The sequence below is a fragment of the Chenopodium quinoa genome, unplaced genomic scaffold (assembly GCF_001683475.1).
Source record: "Chenopodium quinoa cultivar QQ74 unplaced genomic scaffold, ASM168347v1, whole genome shotgun sequence".
Classification (NCBI taxonomy): domain Eukaryota; kingdom Viridiplantae; phylum Streptophyta; class Magnoliopsida; order Caryophyllales; family Amaranthaceae; genus Chenopodium; species Chenopodium quinoa.
Window position 1 is genome coordinate 590,623 of NW_018744348.1, and position 20,682 is coordinate 611,304.

The 20,682-nt window shown below is 34.8% G+C and overlaps 3 protein-coding genes and 1 pseudogene across 3 annotated transcripts; 1 reads left to right on the forward strand and 3 right to left on the reverse strand.

Moving 5' to 3' along the window:
• The first annotated feature begins 385 nt into the window (after positions 1-385).
• On the forward strand, positions 386-3,000 carry LOC110696302 (leucine-rich repeat extensin-like protein 4). The gene has a single exon (XM_021873594.1). It carries the CDS (start codon positions 512-514, stop codon positions 2,747-2,749), a length of 2,238 nt encoding a protein of 745 aa, XP_021729286.1. The 5' UTR covers positions 386-511; the 3' UTR covers positions 2,750-3,000.
• A 2,554-nt stretch (positions 3,001-5,554) lies between these two features.
• On the reverse strand, positions 5,555-10,414 carry LOC110696303 (protein FAM32A-like). The gene is made up of 3 exons (XM_021873595.1): positions 10,209-10,414; positions 8,348-8,487; positions 5,555-6,038 (listed from the first exon to the last, which is right to left on the reverse strand). The coding sequence occupies exons 2-3, from the start codon at positions 8,484-8,486 to the stop codon at positions 5,803-5,805; spliced, it is 375 nt and encodes a 124-aa protein (XP_021729287.1). The 5' UTR covers position 8,487; positions 10,209-10,414; the 3' UTR covers positions 5,555-5,802.
• Positions 10,415-10,719: 305 nt separating this feature from the next.
• LOC110696304 (probable plastid-lipid-associated protein 8, chloroplastic) lies at positions 10,720-16,358 on the reverse strand. The gene is made up of 5 exons (XM_021873596.1): positions 15,866-16,358; positions 13,499-13,558; positions 12,763-12,886; positions 11,478-11,657; positions 10,720-11,257 (listed from the first exon to the last, which is right to left on the reverse strand). The coding sequence occupies exons 1-5, from the start codon at positions 16,085-16,087 to the stop codon at positions 11,070-11,072; spliced, it is 774 nt and encodes a 257-aa protein (XP_021729288.1). The 5' UTR covers positions 16,088-16,358; the 3' UTR covers positions 10,720-11,069.
• A 2,262-nt stretch (positions 16,359-18,620) lies between these two features.
• On the reverse strand, positions 18,621-20,194 carry LOC110696347 (annotated as a pseudogene).
• Between the last annotated feature and the right edge of the window lie 488 nt (positions 20,195-20,682).

Genomic DNA, 20,682 nt, shown 5'->3' on the forward strand with positions numbered 1-20,682 from the left:
CAATCTCCGAGTATGGCCCCACACGCTAACTATCTTTATTTTTATTTTTTTGGTAAAATTAATTATTTTAATTATTATATTTTTTGTTTATTATTTTTATTTTTTTTTGAAAGACGAGGATTTCACTAACTTAACATTCAATCAACACACAGACATCCAATGTATTTTCTCCCAATCACAGCTCACCAACTCTTTTAATTTCCCTTAATTTTGTTCCTAATTTTTGTAATTATATTATATTTACAAAAATTATTTGAATAATAAAGTACTAATAATGGGAAATAGTCTAACAGTACAAAAATTAAATGTCTATGTCAGGCCAGCAGCCCAATAAATATTAGCTTTAAATTGATATAAAAATAATTAAAACTAACTGGTAGTCCAGTAAAACATTATTTTATATTACGTCAACAAATACCCAACAAAGTAACACCATATATCAACACCAAGATTCATTTCTAAACTTTCAAAAATTGTGCTTTCTTTCTTCTCTCTCTTACACCACCCCAAGATGGCTCCTTCTCCATCTCCACACATTGTCCTCTTATTGATTTCCCTCTTCATTTTCTCTTTCGTACATTCGTCGATCGCTGATGGCAGCGACGACGGCTACTACAACCCGATGGACTCGTCAAACGGTCCCGAAAATGTAACGGTTGATCCTAGTGTTCAGTTTGAGAATGATCACCTTCGTAAAGCCTACATTGCTCTCCAAGCGTGGAAAAACGCTATGTTATCGGACCCCTCCAATTTCACTGGAAATTGGGAGGGTCCTGATGTGTGTTCGTATAATGGTGTCTTTTGTGCAATACTACCTAATACGACTTCTGACTCGTATTATGGTAGTACTTATGATAACACCCCAACCCGGGTTGTTGCCAGCGTGGACCTTAACCACGCTGACATAGCCGGGTATCTTCCCGACGAGCTCGGATTATTATCCGATCTCGCCGTGTTCCACATCAACTCTAACCGGTTTTGTGGGACCGTCCCAAAATCATTTTGCTCAATGTCACTACTATTCGAGCTTGATATAAGTAACAACCGTTTCGTGGGTAAATTCCCCCCGGCCCTCCTCAATTTACCCTCATTGAAGTATTTAGACATCCGGTTCAACGACTTCGAGGGGCCGATCCCACCCGCCATCTTCGACAAGCCACTCGACGCCCTCTTCATCAACAACAACCGGTTCAAATATGGGATCCCGAAAAACATGGGTAATTCCCCGGTATCGGTTTTGGTCATGGCTAACAACGAGCTAGGAGGGTGCATTCCCTCTAGCATTGGTGACATGGGGTACACCTTAAATGAGATTATAATGTCTAATGATAATCTCTCAGGATGTTTACCCGAAGAAATTGGTAACCTCAAACATGTAACGGTATTCGATGTGAGTTACAACAACTTATCCGGGTCATTGCCACTTACCATTAATGGAATGTCTAGTGTGGAGCAATTAGATGTGGGTTACAATCAATTTACTGGGGTTATCCCAGAAGCTATTTGCTTGCTTCCAAACCTCCAAAACTTTACATACTCACATAATTACTTCTCTGGCGATGCACCCTCGTGTACCGCCTTGGCCGGGGCCGGTAAGGTTATCGATGGATCACAAAACTGTATCATTGGTGAGGCCAACCAAAGGTCCGCTGAGGAATGTGCCTCACCTTTGGCTACACCCGTTGATTGTTACTCCTTTGGTTGTATTAAGAAGCCTGTGTATACGCCTTCGCCATCATATACTCCTACCTATTCACCACCACCTTACACTCCTAGCTACTCACCATCGCCGTCTTACACACCGTCGCCTTCGTACACACCACCACCAACTTCTTTTGGTGGAGCCTCGTCAGGATCATACTCACCGTCTCCGTCGTACACACCATCACCATCATACCAACAGCCTACACCACCAACTTACACTCCTTCACCTGATTACTACTACTCCTCACCTCCACCACCATCAACACCGTCTTACAACACTCCTTCACCATCGAGTTATCCACCATCATCATTACCCCCACCCCCACCACCCGCCTCAGGGTACACCCCTTCCCCTGCTTACTCAACACCCCCTCCTGTAGGATACAATAGTCCTTCATACTCACCTTCGCCGTCTTACACACCACCATCAACCACCCCTTCATATTCACCATCATACACTCCACCATCAACAACCCCTTCATATAGTCCTCCATCAAATACCCCTACTTATTCACCATCGCCGTCTTACACTCCACCATCAACCACCCCTACTTATTCACCTTCGCCGTCATACACTCCACCATCAACCACCCCTTCACAGAGTCCACCATCAAGTACCCTACATATTCACCATCGCCGTCTTACACTCCACCATCTACCACCCCTACCTATTCACCTTCGCCGTCATACACTCCACCATCAACCACCCCTTCATATAGTCCACCATCAAGCACCCCTACTTATTCACCATCGCCGTCATATAGTCCACCATCAACCATCCCTTCACGGAATCCACCATCAAGTACCCCTACATATTCACCAACACCGTCATACAGTCCACCATCAAACACTCCTACATATTCACCAACGCCGTCATACACACCATCAACACCAGAACACAACCATAATCAATCTCCACCACCAAAAGGAAAATGTCCATCAGAACAATCACCCCCACCATCACACGGCGAAACACGAATGCCACCAGTTTACGGTGTTTCATACGGATCACCACCACCTCCAATCTTCCCAGGCTACTAATTAACAACACCACCCCATTATCATCATATCATATTTTGTAATATGTTATAATATGTTCATTAATTATTTCTTGGGGGTTCATCATTCATCACATTTTGTCATAACAATTCCTTCCAACGATGTCAGGAAGTTCAAAAAAAAACTTGACAGATTCTTTAAATTATACGTTTGTTTGTTTTTTTTTTTTTTTTTTTTAGTAATAATATGTACTTTGTTAGATTCATTTAATTTTACTTTTGTGCTCATTTGTGTTAATTACATACACATACATATACATAAATACAGTAAATTATAATTATACATACAGCAAATATACATAATATACAAGTTGATTCTTCAATCTTGATTGACAGCTATAAAATTTTTGTACAATTATAAAGTATAGTTTTATTTTCATTATTAGTAGTTTATTTTGTTGTTGATATGAATTAATAATGTAAGTATTATTACTATTATTGATGATATCTGTCAACTCCCTTACATTATTTCTTTCAATGTTGGCTCGTGTTACAAAATTTATGTTGTCTGCCCCATTGCTTTTATTTTACAATCGAGTAAAATCACTTTAAATGTCCTTCAAGTACGGATGATGCCCCCCCTCTTCAAATTTGCAACGTTCATATCCTTAATTTTTTAAGCTAGTTAAAGTACTAAGGTGAATAAATTGTACTCTATGAGCGAGCTTATACATCGACTGTGTTCTCGGGTGTATCATATAATAAGCATCTTCGGTTTTGATAGAGTACTTAAGCTTTGTATCTATATGTTCTTTCTATTTTGACGTTTTTGTCTCTAATAATGGAATATATCATATGCGTTAATGAATTGGTGCTCACATAAGAATAAAACCAAGTTAAAAATAGCAATATAAAGATTATGAATTTATGATAGTTGTAAAATCTATAATTGAACGATGTTATAACATATTACTATTAGATCATATGACAAACTCGCCTTTTCGTAAGAGAGGTGACAAACATATTACTATTAGATCATATGACAAACTCGCCTTTTCGTAAGAGAGGTGACAAACTAGTGTGAGACAATGTCACTTAAAATTGTATTATTCGGTATCTTATTGACCATTTAACAATATGAACAAAATTATTACTCGTACTACTATAACTATTTTAAGAGCAAACAAGATTTATTCTTTCCCATGTTCTTCTGAACTATTCTATATTTTCCCAAGTCTTACAAAACTTTCACACTTTATAAGAATTGAAAGAAAAATAATGATGAAGAAATTAAAGCATATACGGAGTAGTATAAATTTTCCTCAAAAAAAGCATATAGTATAATTTAATTTTAGGTATTCACTTTGGATACCTTACAGGCCTAACTCTTATGATAAATTTCTATTAAAACAATATGTGACACTCACTGACTCCCAAAAAGGAAAACCGAAATTTTTTGATAAGTCCCCAAAATTCAGAAAAAAAATTTCAATTTCCAAAAAGATTGGAAATATATTCGAGAAACCATTATATTATTAATTAATAATTTCAGGTGATCTAATTTGATTTGTCTGCCATTGTCTCCAAATGGTCTTACACCAAAATACTAGGAAAAAAAAAAAGGGGAGAAAAATATGTGTTCTTGTAATTTCTTGATTAACCAATCTTCTTGAATTAATTAAATGGATTTACTAGGACAAAAACATAATAATGCCACAAATTATTGATCTAACTACTTCAAATCTTGAAGTTTTCTGCCTTCTAGATATAAATTAATTGCCGGCACTAACCAAGACTTTGACAAATTCGAGTGTAAACTAATTAAATGAATAGATAATGTATATCAATTAGTATAAGAGCGTACTTGGTCACCTCTACATGTATAATTTACACCATAGTTCATCGTAATCTTATTAGAAATTATGTATATTCGCCGTAGTTGATAATGAAATTCAGGATATTCTTCAATAAGATCATAATGTAACCTAATGAAGATATAGCAAAAATTAATCAAAGCCGGCCGGAAAATACATGGTAGTCATGGTGAACAACTAATATATTTACGTGATTGCAAGTAATACATTGATAATCAATTTACTTAAATAAAAAGTCATAAATATAATTGGTTAAAAACTTAAAATAAATTATAATTCGTACATATTTGTATTTTAGCAATAGGAAGGAAAAGAGAAAGTTCATGAAAATGAATAAATGATGATAACATGTGGCCGTCTTTAAATTGCACGTAATATGATTAATAGTAACAATTATTGTTCATATACTGTCTTCTTTGTTATCAGCTGCATGTGTTCAGACCTTCTGATATAAATATTAAATTATTTTTCTGGTGCAATGCTATAAATGTTGAAGCTGTATTTGTTACTGTTCTAATTTGAATCACGAGATCTAATTTCTCCTTTTCTTCAGATATGAATAAAAGTACAGTGAAAATTAACATGATGTTTTGTTAGAGCTGTAATTGTTACTGCTATAAATCTATAATTTGAATCACGGGATCTTCAGTGAAAATTAACATCTGAATTTTTGTTTACTGTATTTCCACTTAGAGTATCATTTGAATTTTGTGCTAAAGTTTTATCGGATTTATACGGATAAAAGATATGTTTGTTGTTTTTAGTTGCCCAACTGTTAAAAAATTAGTCGGACTCATTTTCGTATCTTCCCAATGTGGGCAATCTGGTTGTATTGCTTATGACATGTTGACTAGAATTAGTTTCCTGGATGAAAATTCAAGAAATGGAAGCAAATGGTCAATTTAGCGGTTAACATTTTCCTCATCTGATGGCTGCAGAAAATCTGCCTGCAGTCGCGGAATTTTAAGCAAAATCTGATAAGGGAAGAGATATGGCATAAATTAACAAGGATATTAACAATTATCATAAATCCAGCAACAAATGGCTACAATTCTCAAACATGTCTGCTGATTCATATAATCTGGATTTGATTCTGGGCATAATCACACAACCCCAGCTGCATAATGTAGCAGAATTTTCAGGTCTGTCATAAAATCTTAATCAATCAGAATCCTAAATCCAATAATCACCTAGTAGAAGTCGAACAATGTTAATTGATACAAAAATTAACCAGGTCCCACTTTTGGAATGTCATAGTGGTCACTCAGATTTGCCAGGTACTGGTTAAATCTTTGAACCCGATCACGGTGTGATTCGTTAGCACTCTTGAGCAGCCGTCTTACTTCAAGGTGCTTCCACTGCTCTAGGAATCGTCTCTCAGCTGGTGTGAGCCTTTCATCATAGTTAGCAGACACTTCGTTCCCACCGTCCACATTTTTCTCAGTATTTATCTCCACAAGATCTGTCAACAATACCATTTGTTTCCAGCTTCAGCCCATTTATGCAAACACAGCGATAACAGTGATGCTAATCCAGTCAAAAGAACACAATAGTAGACCACAGACATCAAGGCACATCAAATAACAGGTAGATATGTACTGCATTCCTAATTTCATTACCAAATTAGGAAACATGTTAAGGGTTTATAGAATCAAAGTTCTAAGCAGAAAATTTTAAGTTAGTTGTCTCGATTGACATTTTCGGTCGGAACTCGCACCAGCTGCACAACTTTTATCAGCAACACAGTTATTAAAGTAAAACATGATTATTAAAGGTACAATCTAATCTTGAAAAGGGCTTTCTGAGGCTAGCATTAGCCACAGTCCACCCCCCCCCCCCAAGACAAAAAATGTGAATTTAGACACTTGTCAATCCTTATCCTATTGTACCTGATATTCTTAATGCTTCTTTATAAGGACATCACCTGCCTGCCCACCCACCTACACACTAAAATACAACAAAACAAAACAGGACTAAGGAATCCATTCAATTTAACTTTTACACTAAAGATAACTTATTATGCAACAACAAAATTGAGAAAATTAAGACCCAACTCCTGATACATCATTTCTTTGGCTGACCAAGAGCAAAACTCTTAGAAAATCTAGACTCTATATCAATACACCCAGCCAATGCAAAACTTCATGGTACCAACCAAATTTAGAGACAAATATTAACAATTGAAACTTAGTTCTGAATTTTAATCCTCGCCAGAATAGAAATATCGGCCAGAGGTTCATACGACTGGAAAACACTCCAAGACAAATTCTCTATAAAAACAGTAAAGACACTGGACAAACCATATGGTACTGATACATAGTATAAGGCAAAAAGGAACAAGGGCAGAGTGAGAATACAGAACTTGAGAAATGTTTTCAGTTCTTTGACCAAGATATGGTATCATGTCTAGAGTCACAATGTTAAAAGAAGCCAAGTATATCTAAATATTGAAACTACACAAACATTAACACGAACAAAGTAAACAGTTTTACAACAATCATAGTTGACCTAACTTAGGAATAGTTAATGATAAATCCAAAGAGATGAAACAATAATTGAAATACATGCAAACCTAACAAGTTGTTCCAAGAAACAAATCAATGCAGTGGATTTTTGGAAGATAGAGAAATATAGGCAGTCATATAACTGGTGATTAAGGTAAGTAGGTAACTGATATCCCATATTTCCATTAGATAGACAACCAATGCAGAATAGGTTTCCAAGGAATCAAGGAAAAAAGAAGAAATGGAGGCACCAATTTGTAAGCATTCATAGAGAGGATACGCGTTTGATATTGAGTTGCAGGCTTGCAACATAATTGATAGATAGGTATAACATACGTGAGTTGGCAAAGTCACATAGCATTGAAACAACACTAGACAAGTAGACAAGGAGATTTGGTGGTGAGTAGTATACATCAATGTGAGGTATGGTGTATTTAGATCCTAGATCTGCAATTCCTCTTTCTTCAAGCTTCACTTCAATCCTATTAAGACAAGAATGATTTAGAAGTAAAAGAACAATGTATACTTGACAATCATAAATATATATATTAGCATCTTGGGTCATAAAAGAGTTCAAACATACCAATGCACAATATAAAGCGCATCATACCAAAATTCTCAAAATTAGAAGTTATAAAAAAGTGTTATTGTTTCAAAAAGGTGAAATGTTGCACTACACGTTAAAATTTCCCTCTCTTTTAATCAAAGGCTGCGAGATGATTATTGTTCATTTACAAATTTTTCTGTGAGTTAAAATCAGTGATTCATCATTATGTAAACACTCATAATTGCTATTATTATTAAATTAATTGTTAATGGGACCATCACCACCATAGAACTCTGAATTGCTCCTGTGTGAGACAAGGATGCTGGGTAGAATTGCTTAGGAGTCGCTCAAATTTACATAAATATGCCATAATTCAGCAACAAGATTGCATACTTGGCCTACTTCTATCTCTTGCATGCTTAAATGGATATAGGCAAATAGTCAATGGGCTCTATGCTCTAATGACACTGAAGCAAAATCCAAATCACAACCCTCTCCAAGAGCCAAGAGTGCAAGGCAGGTATTCTCATAAAATCTTGGCCTTTTCTTTTTAAATGGCAGATATAAGCAACTAAATGTGGCACCTTGTATGCAGATCAACAGAAAAAGACAGAAGCGAAGGTGAAAGGAAAATATCCATCAAAAGAAAAAGATACTAAGTAAAGACGTAAAGTGAAATAGAAGGGGGGGGCTGGGAAATTATGGTAACACAAATATTACCTGTAGCAGTTTTTTCAGTTATAAACCGTTCAATGTTCTTTCTGTGTTTCTTTTTCTTTGCAATTCCACCTGCTTTCACGTCAAGTGCTTTTCCCTTTAACCTCAATTTTCCAGCGATAACATTTTCATATTCCGACATCCTACACATTCCATTAGAAGAGATTCAGTCTCAACATTGGTTTTTAAGAAAATTGAAAGCATGTTTGATATTGATCCCATCAATCATAATCCCCCTCTCCCGGAATCAGAAGATCCATAAGCAAAAACCAATATGGTAAATGACTTTATAGGATATGGAGATATTGTCTCCTTTCAAATATGATCAAAGTGAAAATAGTTCAATTCATACTTAATCCTGATCACATTGAGCTATTCACATAACTATTACTATCCTCTGCACTCTTTTAATTTTCTTTTATCATGTGCTAATATGCAATTTTCTTTAATCATTATCCCAATAATCCCATATTTTACTATTTAAATTTTTTTTTTTCAAGCTCTAGAGCATAGGATATAAGCATTGTCCTTCTCCTTGCTTACACTTTTGTTTAATATATTAATAACAATATGCATGAATTTTAAAAATACAATCCACATAGGCTTAGTATAGCCAAACCAAAATTTTGTTTGTGTCCACTACATCATAATACACTATACAAGCAGAGCTTAAAAGTTAAAAACACTAAAAGCTTAAATCTGTTAACCCAACAAGTGGGTTTTAAACTTAAAACGCTGCATAGCTAAGACTGTCAACCTAATTAGCAGTTCAAAACAATATGATCAGTTTGTCCAACAAATGATATGAAATCTATTTTCCCAAGCCAAAGAATTATTTTCAGGAAATTATATCTGAACCTAGAGTTTAATTGGTAGATCAGTTAGAAGTTAATAAGCTACAAAGCATGCCCAAGAAGTCTAAATCCTAAAACCTATAGCGTCAATGAAATTTTGGCAAAAACTTCATTGGCGTTGTAAAGTTATTGTTTGTCTATTTCACAACTATCTTATTTGTAGCTATCACGAGTTTTCTTATTTCACCGCATCAATACCTGGGAATCAAAATGAGGCGGGACAACAGATGAGATATGAGAGGTGTCTTATATAATGCAAAAGAAGATCTGGATATTTTTAAGGCCTAGCTCAGATCCACAACTCCACAAGTCAAAACTATATTAGAACTCCAACGCTAAATTTAAATCAAATGAATTAATTTCACTCTTTGTTAATTTTCTCCTCCCTTGAGCTCACAGTAGTGTTTCTTGAGGTCCAAAATCAGCAACCAACGACGCCATCTTCACAATCAAATCATACAATCATTCAAAAACCCTACAACTATATTTTCTCAGGAAGAATTATTCAGTCGTTGATTTTCTATTCCTTCAATCTCACTAGTCTTTCAAAACTGGAAATCCTAGCTATTATTAGCATGATAATTCCAAATTCAGTATTCAACAACATCGATTCCACAACCATATTATATCACCAATCATGAACGAGCACACAATTTCTCTCTCTAACGCCTACATTTGTACACAAAATTCAATCGTCTCCAAATTCAAACAATCTACAGGAAGCCAATTCATCCTAATAATTTCATTGAAATAATTTAAAAAAAATCAATTAAGCGCCAAACCCTAGGACTGCAATTAAAGCAAAAAATTCCAAAATTCACAACAAATCATCAAACAAACTCGTGATATGGTGTAACTGATTATACTAATACAAAATATTTTGCTAATTTTCAAAAATCAAAAGAAATTGCGCGAAAAAGAATCAAGGAGAAATTTAAAGGCTTCAAATTCAAGCTGCAATTGAAAATTAAAGCTTAACCAACGATTATAATGATGTAAATTGCACGTACCTTAAGAAGAAAATTGCAGAAGGACGCAATGATAATCGCAGATGATGTTTGAAAATTGATGGAGAAGCAGAACAAAGTTTAGAGAGAGAGTAATGAATAGGAGGTGTTGTTGAGAAGGAAAGAAATAGAGAGAAATCAGGAGAGCTCTTGTGAAGTAACCAGTAGTTTCCAGAATTGTCCAAAAACAATAGTTTCCAGAAATATCCATTCCATATCTAGGTACTCCGTAGTACGAGTATTTAAATTGTGGTTCATACGAATATACGATCAAGTGTTACACTACAGATACAAATACAAAGAACGGAGCATTAGATTGGTGAAGTTGGTAGGAAACTTATCATGGTAAATTGAGGTCACAAGTTCGAGTTGCACCAACTACAAAATCTCCGAGAGTAGGGTCCTTCGTCTTACTACTACTGTAGCATTTTACAACCATGAAGATTTGAATTTTGATTATATATAGGAAGTAGATTCATGTACTCTTGTTTGGTTGGCAATTGGCAATTTCATATAAGCTGAAACTTTCTTAATAGTTTCAAATTTCACAAACCTGCTAAACATACATTCCTCAGCTGAAACTAAAATCCAGATTGTTCAAATATGATACAAATACAATAGCTACCGTTTGTACTAGCTTGGTTTATGATAACAGTCAGCATCCCTTGATGAGTTGATGAACATATGCATGCTGGTTGTTTACGGTCAAAACGGAATTGTGAATCAGAAATGACTACCGGAGTTTGCAGGGTCGTTGATTCGCACATATATGACGAAAGAATCAACCCAGATTGTAGTACAAGACTTCTTGGCAGTTGTGTATAATTGGTAAACGAGGATGAATATACATAATATCATAATTCATTAACGTCTTTGGAAAACAAACAATGATCCTCTAGAGCCTTTCCCCAACCTGACTTTCTTATCTACATAAGTAATCTGCAGCTTGACCTCACTCTGTCCACCATACTGAAATTCAAGTCCTCCTACCTTCAATTCAGGTGCCTCGAATATAACCTGAATCCAACTCTCATCCAAAGCTATCAGCTTACCTGTAAAAATAATAATTTTGGCAATTAGGCATGAGAATCTATAGAATTAAACTATAGAATCAAGATTCAGGACAAAAATTTGAGATATTGATGCCTCATACCAAATTGCATACATGGTTGGGAATCTTGGAATTTGGACTGGAAACTAACTACTATCAATAAAGTATTACAGTAGTTTATAAACACATGATCAAGTATTGATTGCTTAATCCAGGCTTACCTTTCAAAGATACCTCACCATCAAGGAAACCAAAAGCAGAAAAAGATACTTTGTTCCTGACAGTATCAGGAGCTTCAATAACTTGAATCATTTCGTTTGTCTTAAACACAAGACGTCCTATTGCACTCCGGTAGCCACCACCAGGTGAAGTTGGATTTGAACAGTAAACCACATCCCACTCTGCAACATAATAATGTTACCTATTAGACTTCTCATGCCAACAATCAGTCATTCACTAGAAGCATATAATAAACTAGATTAATATCGTGTTTGGATAGAGGGGATTTGGAGATAGGGGCGTAGTTAGGGGGCAGGAGGAAGAGTGAGGCAAACAGCATCTCATGTTCACATAGTTAGGTTGGGTTGAAGAAGTAGAGGGAATAGACCATTCTTCCAACAAATACCTCTCAATTTAGGTAGATTTGGAAGGGAAAAACTCCCTTTTCCTTCCTTTCCCAAATTTTTAGTTATATCTAGATGAAAAGAATAGTTTCTCTCCTCTCCCTACCCTTCTTTTCTTTTTAAAATTCCTTACAAACAGGTCAAACACACAGTTAATTGTAAATGAAAGTATCCATCAACCGTTTATAAGTATGCAGCGCAACTTAGAGACATTAGTGCCTGTTATGCCACGAGAACAGAATGTGATTGCACTTCAAAAGTGAACTGAACTACGTACCTTTTTATTTTTCCTTTTCTTTTTTTAAGGGAACTACATATCTTCTATGTACATGAAATGAAATAATTAGTAAAATGTTCACGAGCAAGTTGTCTTTAATCTGAAACTTCTATTAACGTACATATTAGCACAATTACTTTGAATCTCGAAATCAAGCAAGAAGCAACACTTGAAAGCCCCAAAAGCAAAGCTACATTAGTTACCCTATCCCACAGCAGTACCACACTAAATCTTGAGGTTAGGAGGATATCTTTTGCTTCTGCATGCTATTTTACAAAAAAAAAAAAAAAAAACTACATTTGTTTTGAGTGAATTTGATAAAAATATTCAATATCTGTCTCTCAAGCTCAAACATTCTCTAGTTCTACAGCTACAAAGTAACAACTGACGAGCATAATTCTACCACTTTTTCCCAAAATCCCAGTTAAACTTGTCATTGAACATCTTTTCAAATTTCAACAATTAGACTGGAACATCAATAGCAGATCCAAAACAAAGTAATCGACTATCATAGGATGCTGAAAAGACCAAATACAAATCTAAAATTTCTGTGTCGCGAAAGACAATACTATCACCTGGGTGCTAGAGACTCTTAAATGTATTTACCTCCAAAAATGAGTGGACATTTTACTGGGGCATTAACACAATATTTCTGAAGTTCTTCAGCAATTTCACCAACTTCCTTTTGCTCTTCTTTTGTTAATAAAACACCTCGATCTGTTTCAGTGACCTGAAGGAAAAGCAAATAAAGAATTACTACCACCAAACTATCATAGTGACCTCAGACAAGGTACGAAGTACATCATCCAGCCTCCACTAAGTTTTCAGTCTGTTTGCTTCATATATAGAGGAGATTATTGGATATTTATTGAAGAAGGAAGATAATACAACACATTTTACTCCCCATTCCTTACCAAATCCTCCTCCTCTCCTCCCTTTGCATCTACATTCTTCCTTACCAATATTTCTAGTAGGGAACCAAACAAGAGAAAATGAAGTTTGAAAATGGATTATCACAGTTATATACTTTTTATTGAAAAAGTATTCAATTCAAATAATTTTTTCTTTAAACCTCTAAGGTTTGGCTTGTATCATCATTTGCTTTTGAACTGTTAGCCTTAAATCAAAATAACAGGGGTATCAGTGAGCAAAATTACAAGAAATACAATAACTGAGTCATTGTCTCTTACTCCTCTTTCTTCCTTCACACTTATACTGTGTGCATACCTCACCATGAATTCAACCACCCAGTTACATACACGTACAATAGCAGTTCTTCATACCAAAAAGGAAAAATCTAGGTGCAAAGGGTAAGAAACTAAGAATAGAAGCAAATTCAAACCTTAGAGAGGATGTCAGAGACGAGATCACCGGCATTATTTGGTGAGAATCTGGCTTTGATCTTTTCACCTCAAATAAATAAGATTCAGGAAAGATATAATCAGAAAAGGCCCAACAAGTTCAAATAAGGGTTACCAACTTCACCTTACAACAAAATACAAGTTCAGATATGCCATATATGTTCAGATATAATCTATAAAAGGGAAATATATGTGAAAAAGACGAAAACAATATGGGCTTAACTGCTTCAGTATTTTAAATTACAGTATATATAGTCAAAATTCTGTCTAGAAGACATTTTTTAAATTATCTTGCAAAATCAAAATCAGCACAATACATAAAATGTGTAATGAACCGGCCTAGGGGAGAGGCATCAAGGGTAGTTTTATATTACGAGTATTTTGCTAGCAGTTATTGGGTTTAGTAATAAGGGAGAGCAGGCATAGAAAAAAAGGTACCCAGAATATATGAGTTCTTATTTGGTTAGCTTTGGGAGAGGGTCAAGTCCCTCAAGTACTTGAAAATTATCTTTATTTTTCTGTAATTTCAGCTTTACCATTCAAAATCATCATTATCTCTTTAGAATTATCTGTAATATGCTGGTTCGTTACAAAATGTCACCAGAATACGAATTTCATAGTTGAGTTCTATTACAGAATCTAACATTTCCTGTGGCCGCCCTCTAGATAGAGATCACTGATCAGTCTGTTCACCTCATTAGAAAATCTCAGGCATCTTCTTGTGAACCCCTCCTAAACTAAGATCACTCATCAGTCTAGCCACTTCACAATAAATCACAGGCATCTCTGATCATACTAAACTATCAGTATACGTTCCATTTAGGATAACTTGAAATGTGTTTCGCATCATGCCTTCATCTTCAAGTGCGTAAAGAGTTTCATTGGGTATGCAATGTCAAACAAGAAAAGTTAAAGTGTGCTCAGAAGCAAAGCTATCAACTTTTCTATCCTGAAATTCTCATTACATATAAGTATTGCAAAGGTTGATCATTATTTTCCAAGAGTGGAAATATTTATCCTGATCTAAACAAGCAAAAGCCCCATACATCTATCCCCATCCTTTAACTTCGTCCTCCTCTCCGTTCTCCATCTATACTCTTCATATCTTCTCTAGATTTTTCCATTAGAAACCAAATATCGAATGAAGTTTGATATATAATTCCTTAAGAAGCATATTTGAAATGTCTCAATCAAACAGCAAAAAAACAGTAACCACTTATACATAGACAATTCGACTTTACTATTGTAATCTCTATTATATAAGCCGGGAAAGGTAGTGGTGTCTAGATGAAATACTTATAGTGCCCTTAATACGTACATAGTCAATACTCCTTTAAATGGTTGGTAATTTGGTGATAATAATCTAAATTTAGAGATTGGATTCGTTTGGCATTGTTGTGGTTTTCTGTTTTTTGGTTTTTTGTTTTTTAAAAGTATAGGATATATGTCCCATAATGAATCAAAAATTATTTAAACATATTAAAATTATAATAATTTTGAAAACTGACAACAGAAAAGTGGAAACATCTTTTTCTTGTTTCCTGTTTTTGGTTTTTGGTTTTCAAAAAAAAGGAAACTGAAAACAAAAAATGATGTCAAACAAGCCCAAATGCCCAGATTTATAACTTTAACTTATCGTGAATAAAAGGTGTTTATGTTCAAAGTTGTGCACCGGTTATTATTGGAGAATTTAAGAGATATTTGTATCTCATTATATCATATTATTCTTTGTAATTTGTAGTACTTCGTATGAAGTAGTATTAATCTTCGCATATCTTTAATATTATTCTTTGTTATCGTTAATATGTATCTTAATGATTGCTTGTACATCTTAGTGATTATGTTAGCCTAAATAGTTGGATCAATTCAAATATACTTAAGCATTCCAACATTCTCTTATTTCATAAGAGTCCTACAGTAATTTTATAGTTGGTTTGCCTAAAACTCTACAATTCTACATCATATACATGTAATGAACGGAGGTAGTATATAAGTGGAGTTCAAATTGATTATTCCCAGAACAAACACACCCTAAATAAAAGGTAATAGTATAATTCAATTCAAAAAGTTAGAGAGCCTATTATGTACACCGGGTGTACCGTACACGTACACGGGGTCATTTGCTCATTCAATCAACAAATGAGTAAAAATGAGCAAATGACCCGGGTGTATATAACAAATTCTAAAAAAAAGTTATATCAATGTAACGCCCGTCAAATAGCACAATTACAAGAACTACAATAACTTGATCACAATTTTTACGAATTTAATAACAAATAATCACAACAAACAAGATCAAATCTAAAGAAAATAGAAAGGGGAAGAACAGAGAAGTTGATAATTCAAACCTTGGAGAGAAGAGAGGAGACAAAATCGGCGGGAGAAGAAGGAACCACCGGAGCCGGCGAAGAAACGGCGGCGGAAATCCTGAGAGGGCGGTTAGGGAGGCGGAATTGACGGCGAGGAAGAGAGAGAGTGGTGCGGTTGGAGGAGAGAGAAAATTGAGGTTCGAAAGTTGAGAAGAGTGTTGAAGAGGAAGCTGAAGCTGAAGCTGTAGCAGAAGCAGCCATGGCGGAAAACAAGTGGAGTAGCAGATGATGGTGGTTGGTAACCTGGTTATCGTTATGGAGGAGAGAGAGAAAATTTTGGTGGATTGGGTGATTTTGGAGATGCCACGTCGGATGGGAAATCTGCTGGGGTCCATTGTTGCCACGTGTATCTTAGCTAAGTGATCGGGATTAGATTATTCACCTAACTAGTCTTTTGACCCGTTCGATACACGAGTTGTTTTTTTTTTTGGATTTTATCACTGGTACCCTCAAAGTTTGACTTTTATCAATGGTGCACCTCATTAAGTTTTTATTATCAGCGGTGCCCCTAATATTTTCACCTAATTGCTACAGTGATCATATGTTATTAAAACGTTAATTAAACGTTAAATGGGGGTTTTTGGCTGGTTTAATGGGTTAGGAAAGTGTAAATACTCTAATGCCCCTACCCTAAAAACTCCCCCCAAAAACCAGTTCTCCTTTTCCCTCCTTTTTTTCGATTTTTCCCTCTTTCCTCTGTCTCCTATTTATTCTCTCTGCTGCTTTAGAATTCCCCTCTTCTCTTCTCTTCATCCCTCTTATAATCTCATACATTTCAATGTCTTCTTCTGGTCAGAAATTATGGTTCAGTCTTTCCTATCTGATTGCTTGACAATGTTGTAAAAATTCCAAAGAAAGTGTGACCACAAGAATTATACAAAATAATTCACAAATCAAGATCGAAGTTGAGTACTAACCTTAATCCGCAATTTGTCAAAGCGATTCTCCACAAATTTTGCTTCAATTAGGGCTTTATTGCAAGCTTAAGAACAGGGGAGAGAGTATGGAAGTTGGACGATCAATTTTATTTTTTTTTGCCTTTTTTGTGATAAATGATGTTAGTTGGGCTTGGAGGGAGAGTTAATGATTGGGGGCATTATCGTAAACTCACTTGCTGACATATTCCACACAAAATACCCACACTTAACATTTACTAAACGTTTTAATCAAATATGATCACTGTAGCAATTAGGTGAAAATATTAGGGGCACCGCTGATAATGAAAACTTAATAAGGTGCACCATTCATAAAAGTCAAATCTTTTAGGGTACCAGTGATAAAATCCCTTTTTTTTTTTACAAGACACGGGTTGTTACTTAAGTTATTTTTATTGAAAAGTGTGAAAAGTGTCAGTGTAGTTGTGAATTTAGTTATGTATATACTAGGTTAGTCCCGTGTGATGCATGGTTTTAGCAATATTAGAAGACATGATGTTAAACATTCTAATTAAATTCAAAATTAAAAAAAAATGATAGCATTATTGTTTAGTGGTGAATATAGGAGGAAAGTAGGAAATATGAAAAAGCTACCACCAATTCCATAGTATTTTTTTTTTGTATATAAGAAAATTGTGTCGTTAGTCAATTTTGTGAATAAAAAAAATTATTTTTTTATGAAAATGTATAATTAATTTAGCTTTTCCAAACAATAGCTTTATCTTGAAAGAAAAAAAAAGAAAAAAAAAACAAAATGATGTCACTTATAATTTTGGCTAGAAATTTTTTAATAAAAAGCTGACACATAGGCAGTGAGACAGTGATGATGTCATCGATTCCTACTTTAGTTATAGTTATAGATACATAGATATTGTAGGGGATGAAATAACACATTGGTTTAAGTTATATTTAAGTTTAGGAGATGAAAAACCTATGTTATTGTTAATGTAATGAACACTAATTACTTTTTTTTGAAATAATGAACACTAATTACTTTAACTTTAATTTATTATATTAAATATGAAACACTCAATTTTCTTACTTAAATTTGTAAGTTTTAGAATGCATAAAGATTAAAGACTCAAACATTATATATATATATTTTGTTTTTATATTAAAATGGAAATTTAAAAAGAAAGGATTAAGTTAGGTGACATGTGGCATATGAGTGATTATGGTGATACGTGGCGTAGTATAGATTTGTGGTTTTTGTTTTTAAATATTAAAGTATAGATATAGATATAGATAGATATAGATATAGATTCATTTTAAACAATGTTAGTTTGTGTTTGGATATACGGAATTTATTTAGGTTGTGTTTGGATATACGGATCGGAATTCATTTCAAATAGGAAATTTTGTCAGAAACCACCCGTTAAAAACAGTTTTTTGTCAAAAACCACCCCCCAAAAAATTGACTTTCTAGAACCAGCCAATTTTAAAAATTTGTTGTCAAAAACCACAAGAGCCTATTTTCCGGCATTGACCCAAAACTCCGGCGTTGACCCTAACCACGTGCCTTGCACGTGACTTTTGTTCCCTCCATTATCTCTCTCCTCTCTTTGTTCTCCTTTTCCTCCTTCACAAGCCATAAAAGTGCAATTAAAAAAATCAAATTCAACAGAAATAAATTGAACACAATCTAAATTAAATACGAGAGCAAGTAAAATATCGAATTTTCAATCATAAAATGGGTTCATAACACATCAAAATCAACAAAAATATCCATAAACAAAATCATCATAGCATAGCAATAATGATGACAAAAATCAATCCAAAACAGATGTGAAAAACAAAAACTCAAATCCAAAATTGACAATAATCAACATTTCTTAGACCTCTAATTCTTTAAAAACCTGAGTTTGGAGAAAAACCAATGATTTTTTCCAGTCTTAAACCTTTCCTCAAACATAGCTTTAGTCTCTAGTCTCTAGTCTCTTTAGCAACAATAACCTTCTTATCTTTCGATTGAAGAACATCAGCAAAAACAACATCTTTAAGATCAACATCAAGAGTGTAACGAGTAGGCATAATGTGATTGTAATTGACGACTTTGACAAAGCATTCAACCCTAGATTTCTTGGCCTGCTTTTTGGCGAAGTCCTTGGGAATGACCTTCTTAGGGTACTTGTTGATGCCGGCGATGAGGCAGTGACCGTAACGGCGGTTGCGGCTACCTTTGTTGAAGTTGCACACAATCACAACCTTGCGTCCGGCATAACAACCTTGAATTGAAAGAGGAGAGAGATAGAACGGAGAGAGACTATGGAGGGAACTCCAAATTTTTCCGAGGGGGAAAAAAAGGGAAGAGAGGGGTTTATTAGAAGTCACGTGCAACGCACGTGGGTAGGGTCAATGCTGGAGTTATGGGTCAATGCCGGAAAATAGACTCCAATGGTGTTTTACAACAAATTTTTAAAATTGGGTGGCTGTAGACAACAATTTTTTTTTGGGTGATTTTTGACAAAAAACTGTTTTTAACGGGTGGTTCCTGACAAAATTTCCTTTCATATAATAAAATTCAAATTCTAGGTGATTTATAGAGTACATTAGGAAAATTGGATGAATATACTCCTGTGGTTTATTTCAAATGCATCACTTGGATTTGCATGTGCATATGTTGAATGTATCACTTGGGTCTGTGCTTATGTTGAGACACATTTTTAACCATTAATATCTACTTCATTGGATTGGTCAATGTTTAGACTAACGGAATTATTTACATTTTACAACATTAAAGGAAAGATGGCATAAGGCTCATCTATCAAGTCACATGTGCTAGCATAGGGGTAAAGATAGCCCTAGGTTGGAGTCAATTCGAGACACGACACGACCCAACACAAATTGAAATTTTATAATATTGACAACATGTAGGCACAACATGACACATTATTCAGGAGAAGCATGACAAAGTACGTCCCGACACAACAAAACATGAAATAGAGAAATTTGGCTTTGAACAACCAAGCTCGACAGATGAACTTGGGCCATACATGGATCAACTTATTGAAACTTTTGGTATGACATTGGTGTTTGTTTGGAGGGATAAAAAGAGGAGGATAGGGATAAAAGGAAGGGGATTTAAATAATCTTTTGTTTGTTTAGGAGGATGGGGATAACTTAAAAGGAGAGGATAGGGAAAAAAATGCAAGTTATCCCTGCAAAATAATAACTAGGGGTAGGTGGTATAGGGGATGACTCGATGAGGATAAAATTAATGAGGCAAATTACATTTGTACCCTTAATGAAGAAAATAAGGAAGAAAAAGGATAAATATGAGTAAGGGTAGTTAAGTAAATTTCTTGCTCATCCTCATATAATTCTCAATTCTACAACATCATTTTTATCCTTATTCCACTTACTAATCCTCCATCTTTAACCTACCCTTTTATCCTCCTTATCCCTATCCCTCATACCAAACGCCCCGTTATAACTGATCAATTGATCATTACTAACCCCCCCCCCCCCTTTTTTAAAATGATTTTATTTGCTATTAGTTTTCTTAGAAACTTTTCCACCCCCCCCCCCCTAATTTCCAAAATTCCAATAGCTCTTAATTTTTTTATAAGACCACTCTCACTCATGGGCAAAAAATAAAAATGCCACTCTCTCTCTACTCACTTTCTCACTCCTCTTTTTTATTTTTTCTTATGGGCATTTTATTTAAGAACTCTTCCCACACTCATGGGCTAAAAAAAAAAAAAAAAAACCACACCACCATCTCTCCTGTATTTTCTCTCACAAACACTCATGGCCCCATAGGTACTGTAGCAATTTATTTTTGCCATTCCTATGGGCATTTGATAATCTCCTCATGGGCATATTTTTTTTTGCTCATGAGTGGGATAACATTTTTAGCAT

Excerpts from the sequence above, each read along its gene's own strand:
- LOC110696302 (XM_021873594.1), top strand. The coding sequence starts at position 512 with ATGGCTCCTTCTCCATCTCCACACATTGTCCTCTTATTGATTTCCCTC.
- LOC110696304 (XM_021873596.1), bottom strand. The coding sequence starts at position 16,087 with ATGGCTGCTTCTGCTACAGCTTCAGCTTCAGCTTCCTCTTCAACACTC. Across the intron at positions 13,559-15,865 it reads TCTCCTCTCTTCTCTCCAAG|ATCAAAGCCAGATTCTCACC; the intron begins GTTTGAATTATC and ends TGAGGTGAAAAG. Across the intron at positions 11,258-11,477 it reads TGGTGAGGTATCTTTGAAAG|GTAAGCTGATAGCTTTGGAT; the intron begins GTAAGCCTGGAT and ends TTATTTTTACAG.
- LOC110696303 (XM_021873595.1), bottom strand. The coding sequence starts at position 8,486 with ATGTCGGAATATGAAAATGTTATCGCTGGAAAATTGAGGTTAAAGGGA. Across the intron at positions 6,039-8,347 it reads AACTGAAAAAACTGCTACAG|ATCTTGTGGAGATAAATACT; the intron begins GTAATATTTGTG and ends TATTGTTGACAG.